The sequence below is a fragment of the Physella acuta genome, unplaced genomic scaffold (assembly GCF_028476545.2).
Source record: "Physella acuta isolate Inbredline_101_S28 unplaced genomic scaffold, ASM2847654v3 ptg000206l, whole genome shotgun sequence".
Lineage (NCBI taxonomy): Eukaryota > Metazoa > Mollusca > Gastropoda > Physidae > Physella > Physella acuta.
Window position 1 is genome coordinate 893,701 of NW_026731725.1, and position 11,113 is coordinate 904,813.

The following is an 11,113-nucleotide window of genomic DNA, read 5'->3' on the forward strand; positions in this document are numbered from 1 at the left end:
GCTTCTATGTTTTATGGCCCACACTAGAATGAAAGGAAAATAATGGGTTTTACTCTTTTGGCTAATTGTGTACAAATGTATAATTACATTTTTAATACAAAAACTAAAAATACTTTTATTCTTGTTTACAAATACGTAGATTATATAGAAACGTATACATATTACTACATTTGTGAAAACTATTTTAATGTGTAATTTCTATTTTGTTCCAGCATTATTGAGCTTCAAGAAACTGATGTCCCAAAATACGAAAATAAAATGAATTTTAACACAGAAAACGTAACACTTCTTTTGAATGACACCCGATTGTTTAGGAGTAAAGGACTATCTAAACTGACAGTGTACAGTATTTCTGACGATGTGTTTTACATTGTTGACATGATCCTGATGAGATTTATTCTTGAAGTTTTTATTTTACTTGGAATTCTAGGAAACAGTGCCACAATAATAATTATAGTCTACAACGGCTTTGATTCATCAACAAATGTTGCGCTGACAGCTTTAGCAGCATCGGATTTGTTCTATTCAATAACAAACCTTCTCATTTTTGTCAATAAATACATAGAGCTGTTTGATATCAACATAGCCCAGACTATAACGTTATCACGTATATCTGTTTATACAGTTGGAACCAGTGTTCTATATCGATCAGCATTCTTTTGGTTTCAGTTATTGGATTTCAGCGAATGATAGCTGTGTGGATTCCCTTCAGTGTAACCCGCATCATTACACCTTTGAGAATGACCTGCATTGTCATCATTGTTTATATTGCAATGTCTCTTGTGTACATACCGTTGCAGTTAATATACAGAATAATATGGTCAAATATAGAAGGAACCAATATTACAGTCGCTATCGGGATGTTTTCTGATTTTTACATAAACACTCACTTTTTCTACACAGCCTATCGTAAATATTTCTATTCATTTATCACCGCCTTAGTTCCTGCTGCTATAATTGTCCTGAGTTCTATGATGATAATAATAAAGCTAACAACATCAGCAAGAAATATAACACATATGTCTTCAACAAAAACATCAACAAAAAGAAAAAATGATATTAAATCGATCAAAATAACTTTATCATTATGTGTCAGTTTAGTCGTGCTGGTTTTAATCCCATCATATACGTTTGATCTTTTCTTTTCTTTTGGACAACCTGGTATTTTTGATCAAAATACTGTAAGGACCATACAGTGGATTCTTGTTAATATTTTCCAGCTTAATGCTTCACTTAATTTTATTATATACGTGACAATGAACACCAAATTTACGAAAACATATAGGAAATTAATGTGTTGCAAAACGTAAATAAACATATTTATAAATACTTGAAACAGACCCAAGTTGTAGTATAGGCCCTTCTAGAGTGGCACAACGAGTATACTAATGTAACTCTAGGTATCGTTGTTGAAATTCATTAAACACAGGGAATTCAAGTATTTTTTTTCGCCAGTGTCTTGATCGTCATCTAATTTGAAAGTTTTACATCTATGTCATAAAATTAAAAAATCAGTTTAGAACTTTTCGATTTTTCTGCCCCAGGCATTTCTAACGTCTAAAATTGTCAAAGCATATTATATTGTGTAGTACAATAAAAATGTTTAAAATATTTTTTAAAATGTGGCACTTCGTGTTAATGAATGATGAAAGACTTTATAGCAGCACTTTTAGAAACAATTTTTGCATTAAGGAACAGTGTGGTTTGACTGCTAACCCCATAGTCTCGAGTTTGAATCATTGTGTCCATCCAGTTCTGATGGGCACTTAACTCAACATGAAAGGTAAGACGGCTGGGAATAGTGCAGGCCACACTATCCCTCCATACGCCAAGTTTGAAAGTGAACTTTACCTGCCCCATGGGAAGGGTACTGGCACTTTATTTATATTTATATAGAGGAAACTTTGATTAAAGATGGTTAAAAAAAGAACATATTTATTCAATATTAATCATTGTTACATTATACTACACAAAAGTGCAACTTTGACCTACAACACAAGGCTGGATAAAATGGCAATGGATCACCGACCATCATTTTATATTACCTTTATAGAACCCCTTCCTTCACCCAAAGCATTATACAATTCAGGAAGTTATCATGTTTAGTCAACGCTTCTAAGAAACAGAAATTTTGCAAAACCAAGGAAAAACAGCAATGGTTTACTTCAATCCCTACTTCACCTTATTATAACAAATAATTAAAACTTGACATGAAAGCGTTAGACATAAACTTTAAAAAAAAAAATTTAAACATTTTTGTAAATATTCGAAGGCTTTTTACAATAACATCTAATAATGTTTACTTGAGTTATTCAGCACGACATTTTAAAAAGAGAGTACTAAATTATAAATAGAACAGTTATTTTAGGGAACTTAAGTAACTTTATCCATTAAAGATACATATAAATATTAGGAACGTATCATGAGAATGCATTTGTGTTATTTTTTACTGTAAAATAATTTTTTAAAATACATTTTTATTCCAGTGGTGTTGAGCTTCAAGATACGTCGTAAAATAAAACAATAAAATGAATGTTCCCAAAGCCAACATAAGCCTGCTTTTAAATGACACTCTTTGGGATTGGAGTAAAGGACAACCCAAACCAGCAGTGTACAGTATTTCTGACGATGTATTTTACATCTTAGACATGTTTTTTTATACGATTTCTTTTTGAAGTTTTTATTTAACTCGGAATTTTCGGGAACAGCGCCACAATAATTATTTTATTCTACAATGGTTTTGATTCATCAGCAAATGTTGCGCTAACAGCTCTAGCAGTATCGGATGTGTTCTATTCAACATCAACTCTTCTTATATTCATAAACAAGTATACAGAACTGTTTAATATCTACACAGCCCAAACTGTAAACGTTATAACGTATGTTTCGTTATATTACTTGAACCAGAGTTGTATAACACTAAGCATTCAACTGGTTTCAATTATAGCCCTTGAGCGAATGATTGCTGTGTGGTTTCCCTTTAGTGTAACCCGCATCATTACACCTTTTAGAATGACCTGTACTGTCATCACCGTTTATGTTGTTATAACACTTGTTTACCTGCCATACTTAATCTCGTACAAAATAATATGGACAACAGTAGTTGGAACCAATATTACTGTAGCTAACGGAGTGTCAAGTGATTTTTACTTAAACAATCGCTAAGTTTACTTAGAATATCGAACATATTTTTATTCAATTATTACTGCTATTGAACCAGTTGTTATAATTGTTTGATAGCTCTGTAATGATAATAGTAAAACTAACCATATCAAGAAGAAATTTCACAAATATGTCTTCTACAAACGCATCAGGAAAAAGAAAAAAGGATATAAAATCAATCAAAATTACTTTAACGTTATGTGTAACTTTAGTCGTCCTGGTTTTAATTCCATCAAATTTTTTTGATCTTTGGTTTGCATAATGCGACGCTCAAATATTCGATTTGAATATAGTTAAAATAATCTATTGGATTCTCTTTAATATTTTCCAGCTTAATGCTTCGCTTAATTTTATAATATATGTGACAATGAATTCGAAATTTTCGAAAACATTTAAAAGACTCTTTTGTTGCATGTAAAGTAATATGCCTTTTAAAAAAATGACATAAAGGCCCGAGGTTTAATATAGGCATTTACTGAATAATATTTTTATGCAATACCGTTGAAAGCTATGAGCTAAACGATATTTTGTATCTTTTGTTTTATTTTTTATTTTATTCTTCAATTGTGTCTAGATCGTTATCCCATGTGTTTCATTTCTGAACCTTATACATTCCAAATCTTAAATCTATTAATGCCAAAATACAGACATCGTTTTTTGACACCATTATTTTTAAAATTTACTTAAATTAGAGCTGTAATCACCTATGAGCTTTGCTTTTAAAACACATATTCGACTGTAAACAGAGTTGACTATTTGTTATGAGGACACGTCAATTAAATTTTCTAAAATGTATTAAGAATTGTGACACTTTGAGATAAATAAGCTATAGTAAAATTTGTAGCAGCAAATGTAGTCTATTATTGTTAGACTGGATAGTAGATCCAACGAAAACTAACCCGAATTTTTCGTATCACTGGCTCATGCTTTTTGGTCATCGCTAAGACTACCACTTTGAAGCTCACTTAACAATGTCGGCAGAGTTACGACCCAACACTATTTACATGACTGTCAAAACGACACAATTAGGCTATTTTATTAGAAAATCGTCTAATGCTGATTTTATTTTACTTCTTAGTATTCTAAAGATTAAGGGAACCCGAGTAGACGCAGATACAGACCATTGGGTTCGTAAATTTAAAAAAAAAACAACCTTTGTTTGCAGAAATCTGAACTCCCAAAGTTTTGTGGATATCAAATTAACGGTATAGCAAACATACACAACATTTCGCATATATATATATATATATATATATATATATATATATATATATATATATATATATATATATATATATATATATATATATATACATATATATATATATATATATATATATATATATAGAGAGAGAGAGAGAGAGAGAGAGAGAGAAATAAAGAATGAATATATATATAATGAAAGGTAGTTTAGAATACAACTAGATAACTGCGTTATCACTGTAAAAAGATGTAGGTACTTTGACGATGCCAAGATGTTAGTATGGTTCACATATGCGAACTTTAAACGATAATATTGAATAGTATATATATATATAAACATGCAATTGGAGCCAAAACATTAAAATTTGATACGAATATTTAGGATCAATTATTAAACACGTCGTAGTAATCACATCCAAATGTCTTTAACAGGGAAAATTTGAAGCATATTATGTCATTAACAAAAGTAACTACTGCGTTTCTATTGAATAGTAAAGCATTGTAAATCATTGTTAGTTGATGGATAGTTAGATTTGTCTACGCACCCAAAAATACTAAACGTGTTTAGTGCTGTTATAATATGCGTTTATCCGTTGAGTAGTGCCGGTTTTGAATTATGTTTAAATAATCAAATGTATTACGGCTGCAGTACATTTTGACCAATTTTACATTTTTTTTTTGGCTTAAGTATTGTGTTTCACACATTTAGAATTTTTTAAAAAATGTTTTAATATCCTAAATTAACATTTTAGAATTTGTTTTAAAGTTTGTATTACGTTTTTCAATTCTTAATTCTGTAAAATATATTCTGTATAGATATTTCAGTTCGATGTTGTACACTATAGAAATCGAAAATATAACCAAACGAAACCAAAAGAAAAACACAAACGCCAATAAAAAAGAAAACACAAACAAAAACGCAAACACAAACAAAAACCCAAACAAAAAAACAAACACAAACACAAAAGTAAACACAAACTATCGCAATGTTTAAAACGGACGTAGGCGCCATAGCGCACACAGGTGGCCCTGTGTACCAAATAGCATCCTGTCGAGGCGCCAGAGAACGCATAGATTCGATTAAGTTAAGGACTTTACTAACCCTTTTTATCCAAAGTTTATACCAATGCGCTCACAGGATAGCCAAGGGCGCCAAATCGTACAATGTCGGGGCGCCGGCGGACATGCCTGATTCCATTTACTGAACGACTCTAATACCCACAGGTTGTCCGCAAACCGACAGATAGAAGTAAATCTAGAGCACATTTAGGTGTGGGTTCTAAACTGTTATTGATAAAAAAAACAATAATTAGTAAACAAATCTTTTAGACAGCATATGAATATTTGTATTTTACCTACCACATTGCACTTTCAAAATGCATGGTTATTTAAAAAAAAAATTCCAACGCTAAAACAAATTTTTAAAAACTATTTTACCCCCTCGATGGAATGTTCTTAAGGGAAGTAATATTTTTTGTGTGATGTATCTAGGGATGTAATCGGCAATAAAGGAACAAAGAAAGGTAATTTGTACACTTCTGAAATTATTGTGAAGGATGATATATATTCCTGTAAAATGAAATGTGTTTTATAAAACCTTATATAATACTACTTAAAAAAATATTAATTGATTAATTAAGATAATAAACACTTCAGGTGTATTGCCTTATGGCGATCGAGTCGAGTTTTTTTTTTTACTTTATGTCTCTTTTGCCGTCCTCTGTCACATACGTACAGAGCTTTATAGATTAAATTCAAATTCTCAAATATGTTTGCAAACCTAAGTGAAGCTAAGCAAAATGCCTAGTGGAGACATACGTCGTTAAATCGTATTAAAGAAATCATAATGTTATCACAATGAAAGGATCAATAAAAAACCGTGTTGAAAACATATTCTGTGTACACATTTAAGCTAAATAAGTATGAATACATAGTGGTCTCAAGGTTGAAGTTAACACATTTGTATATGGGAGCTGATACAAATGATTTGTCATTAAAACTAACAAATCTGACGATTCAAAATAGAAAAAAAAATAATGCAATAATGGTTGATGATTGAAACCCATTATTAAAAGACATAAAAATAGTGACAGTATTTCCAAATATTTGAAACACAAATAATTATTGAAGCAAGAAACACATTACAAATTAAAGATATTACAATATATATGTCTTCAGAAATATTATCATAAAAGTAGCTAATGTTTATGACACCATATATCAAAACTAGAGTTATGTAGATCATGATTTCAAAACAGTACAAGGCACTAAGAACAATTGGGACTACTTGTCACATTTAAACTCCATGAATCTAGTTTTCTCATTACTTTTTCCAATGTTTGCTATCTTGTAATACAACTACCATCCAACATAATACAATACTCTTCATAAGTGTCATAAGCCATTGATATATACTTTAGGATATAAACGATTATCTTTCATGTTTAGCAACAAAAAAAAGAACTAGTTTTTAATGCGGTTTAATACTTATAATTTAAAAAAAAAACTCTTGTACACAATTATGTTAAACATCAATTTTTTTTATAATTATCACTTTATTGTTTATGGTAAAATACTTGTGTCAGTGGATTCCGATTTAATTGAAATAATTTTCTAAGCAGATTACAAGCTGCGCGTACTATTACGAATTGGGTATTATTTATAAATTACCTACCGATGTTTTTTCTTTGTAGATGCCTCAAAGTAATTAAGTGTTGCACGTATTTTGCTAATAATAGTGTGTTTATTGATTACATGACTCACTGTTAGCAAAATCCATTGTTAAAACATAAATGGGTGGTAAATAGCAACGTATAACTTACTGAAAATCTACTTCCTCTTAGTAGACCAGTTTGTTATCTATATTTTTAATTTTTCCTTTTAATTTAACATAATTTTGTCCTAACAATCTTTAGATATTAATTATCGTATTTCTACTTTTCAAAATAAAAAACAAATGGTAGCTGCAGTGAGGTTAATGTAATTAGTAATAAAACAGATAGTATTAGTTACCTCACAAGGTAAAGACAGTTACAACAATGGACGTTTCGACCCAAGGTCTTCGTCAGCACACAACAGTGTGATTACAGATTAGACAAATAAAGACAAACAGTAACACATTTTTTGACTTAGCTCGACCGTGAAAACACGTCTTGTCTGCTAGCCACGATATCCAAAAGAAAATACGCGTGAGAAGGACGCTTGGACACCGTATAGGGGTGGGGTTGGGGGCGTGATGTATGCGGGAGGGGGGGGGGTTGTTAGGTGAAAGATATCTGTTCATTCAAGCCATCGGGTGCCCGTGTGCCAAATTTAAGTATTAGTCGCGTTTCAGTGCTAAGGCGATTTTTAAAATTGTGGCAAAACCGAACGGCGGTTACACAAAAGTCCTTTTTTAAGTCATGCCCACTCTTGTTGAAGTGTTTGGCCACAGGAAGACTGTCTTCATTGTTGATTGATCGCAGGTGTTGGCTAACCCTGTCAGACAATCTTTTCCCCGTTTGTCCAATATAAAAAATGTTGCAACGCCTGCACTTGATGACGTAAACTACGTTGCGGGACTCACAGTTGAAGTGATTTTTAATTTTGAGGGTTCCCTTCGGCAGCTGGAGTGATTCAACCTGAAGGGTGAAAAGACATGTATTGCATTTACGGGGACAAGGAGTGGTGCCAAAACCGGTGTTGGTAGTGGGTGGCAGGCGGCTGCGAACTAAAAGGTCTCTAAGGTTGCGTTCCCTTCTATACACAACCAAAGGATTCTGTTGAAATAAATGGCCTAAATGGGGGTCTGACTTGAGGATAGAATAATTTTTTATAATATTTTTAGCCAAAACTGAATGAGGATGGTAGGGTAAGATGAGTTTAGTTCTATCTGACTTTTGTTTTGGAAATTGTTGAAGGGAGGCTTGGTGGTCAACAGTTGTTATGCGGTGTAGTGCTGACTGGAGTATATGCTCCGGGTATGACCGGAGTCGAAAGAACTGTAGTAGCTCATGGGCCTTGATCCGAAAATCGTCATTATCTTGACAAATACGTCGCAGTCTTAATAATTGTGAGAATGGTATAGAATTTTTGCAGGCCGGGGGGTGTGACGAAGAGTAAAGTAGATATGAATGTGAGTCGGTTGGTTTGTAATATACAGTCGTCCCAACGTTGGTTGTGTTAAGCGATATTGTCATATCCAGGAAGTTAACAGAACTCTCTGAAATTTCAGAGGTAAATTTAATGTTTGGGTGGTAGTTGTTGCAGAATGATATGAAATCTTGCAGTTCTTCTTCTGCCATCTCTGTGATACCTAACCCATCATCAATGTACCGCCGATAAAAACATGGAATTCTGCCAGTGTATTTTTCCTGGATTTGACCCTCCAGGTAACCCATGAAGAGACACGCATAACTAGGACCCATTTTAGTTCCCATAGCTACCCCACTTATTTGGTCAAAGAACTGACCATCGAACTCGAACGAGTTGAGGTTGAGAACTAACTCGGTTAATCTAAGTATGGTATTACTGTCAATAGAGGGATGGGGGTTCACATTAAAGAAGTGTTTAATAGCTAGTAGACCGTCTTTGTGGGGTATCGAGGTGTATAACGACACCACGTCTAATAAGAAAATTAATCTCGGTTTATTGCTAGTGAATTTTAAAGATTCTAAAGTTAAAATCGCATGGTTGGTATCTTTGAGGTACGATGGTAGTGCCTCAACTCTGGGTTTAAACACACTGTCCAGAAAGGATGATATAGTTTCAGTAGGACAGGCGCATGCTGATATAATGGGTCTACCTGGGCAACCAGATTTATGAATTTTGGGTAGTAAATAGAATGAAGGTCTTCCCAATTTACTGTCGAAAATGCGTAGGCTAGATGCTGTTTTAGGGAGTTTCTTAGATGCTATTAATGTGTTTACAGTTTTGGTAACAACTGTGTTATTAGTTAAGATCCCATCCTTAAGACGCGGTGAGTAGAATGTACTGTCAGAGAGTTGTTTATATGCCTCTTTTGTGTACAGGTCTTTATCCCATACAACGATAGCCCCGCCTTTGTCAGCCGGTTTAATTACAATGTCCGTGCGGGTCCTCAAACATGCGAGCGCACGCGATTCACCGGCTGTGAGGTTGGAGTGTTTTAATGGGGCCGGTTTGAAGTTATTTAGTTCGTACTCGGTATGGTGGATAAACAGATTGAGGTTTTTTGAGGAATTAAAATTTGGGGTCCAGTGCGACTGTCTTTTTGCGAGTTTATAGAATAAGTCATCTTCAATGTTGTCTTGGTTAAAACCTGAGGGATTGTTGTCGAAATAAGCTTTACTTTTAAGTTTGCGGAAGAGCTCGTGGGCGCTGCTAAGCAGAGTAAATTTATCAGTGGTTGGTCTCAGGGGTATAAATTTCAAGCCTTTTTTTAGGACAGATCGTTCATCACTCGAGAGGGGGATGGTGTCAGGTATGCAGACCACTTTTGTATCGGAAGGGGCGTGGCTGTTCGCCGTCGGTTTAGGGGTAGGGCAGAGGTTTTTGAGTTTCTTATTTTTATGTTTCACCAGGTAGGAATAAAAATCTCGATTGAGTTGGTGAATAATGCAGCGTATAAGGTTGTAGAGTTGTAGGTTACATGATGTGTGTGAGTATAGACGTTGCTCCAAGGATGCTATCCTCCTATCTAATGTTGAGTTAAGACGTTTGTAATGCTGGATGGTTAAGCGCATTTGTTGAAACGAGTATTTAGAATTTAACTGGTTAAAAAGCCTACGTTCATATGCATTAGGAGTGGAGCATGAAGGCCGAAAGTTTATTCTGAAACCTATTGGTATTACCCGCAAGCGTAGACACTTGTTGATAAAGTGAGTATGGCTGGTGAACCTTGTTTTTCTGAACAAGGCAAACGCTAATTCTGTAGATGTGTTAGAAATTGTAGTAGGTAGTAGACTAAAGCACGTTGTGATGAAAATTCGCAGTTGGTTAAACGCATTTTTGTATGATAGCATGTTGATTGTCGGGCACGAAAATTTGGTTAGATGGAACAAAAGAACAGGGAATCTTATTACTACGGTAAAGTGGGGGTAGCAGATTATGTAACTGCTCTAAAACAAAATAAGTTATGGGGTAAAAAACACGTTTGAAAAATGAAGTATGTATGTAAAACACATACGCAGATAACGAGACAAAGCAACACGTAGTAGCAGCCAAATAACTGGTTAGCGAAAAGATAAAAAACAAATGGTAGCTGCAGTGAGGTTAATGTAATTAGTAATAAAACAGATAGTATTAGTTACCTCACAAGGTAAAGACAGTTACAACAATGGACGTTTCGACCCAAGGTCTTCGTCAGCACACAACAGTGTGATTACAGATTAGACAAATAAAGGCAAACAGTAACACATTTTTTGACTTAGCTCGACCGTGAAAACACGTCTTGACTGCTAGCCACGATATCCAAAAGAAAAGACGCGTGAGAAGGACGCTTGGACACCGTATAGGGGTGGGGTTGGGGGCGTGATGTATGCGGGAGGGGGGGGGGGGTTGTTAGGTGAAAGATATCTGTTCATTCAAGCCATCGGGTGCCCGTGTACCAAATTTAAGTATTAGTCAAAAGATAATCATTTTACCATGCATAATTATAATTTCCCTCAAAATTACACCATACAACACGATAGTGTATACGTTTAATTAGCCTTTTAGTTATATTTATTCCGTTAATAAAAATTATCTTGAGAAACATAAATCAAACTACATCTATAAAGAACAGCAATGC

The 11,113-nt window shown here is 33.9% G+C and overlaps 1 protein-coding gene across 1 annotated transcript; it reads right to left on the reverse strand.

The window, feature by feature from the left end:
* Positions 1-458: 458 nt before the first annotated feature.
* Positions 459-10,067, reverse strand: LOC131937289 (uncharacterized). Its single transcript, XM_059294578.1, has 2 exons — positions 7,746-10,067; positions 459-521 (listed from the first exon to the last, which is right to left on the reverse strand). Exons 1-2 carry the CDS (start codon positions 10,065-10,067, stop codon positions 459-461), a joined length of 2,385 nt encoding a protein of 794 aa, XP_059150561.1.
* Between the last annotated feature and the right edge of the window lie 1,046 nt (positions 10,068-11,113).

Bases quoted from the DNA above. Each gene is read 5' to 3' on its own strand.
- LOC131937289 (XM_059294578.1), bottom strand. From the start codon at position 10,067: ATGCGCTTAACCATCCAGCATTACAAACGTCTTAACTCAACATTAGAT. The intron at 522-7,745 runs GTAACCGCCGTT...GTTATTGAATAG, and splicing joins ACTTAAAAAAGGACTTTTGT to AACAAATCCGATGCTGCTAA.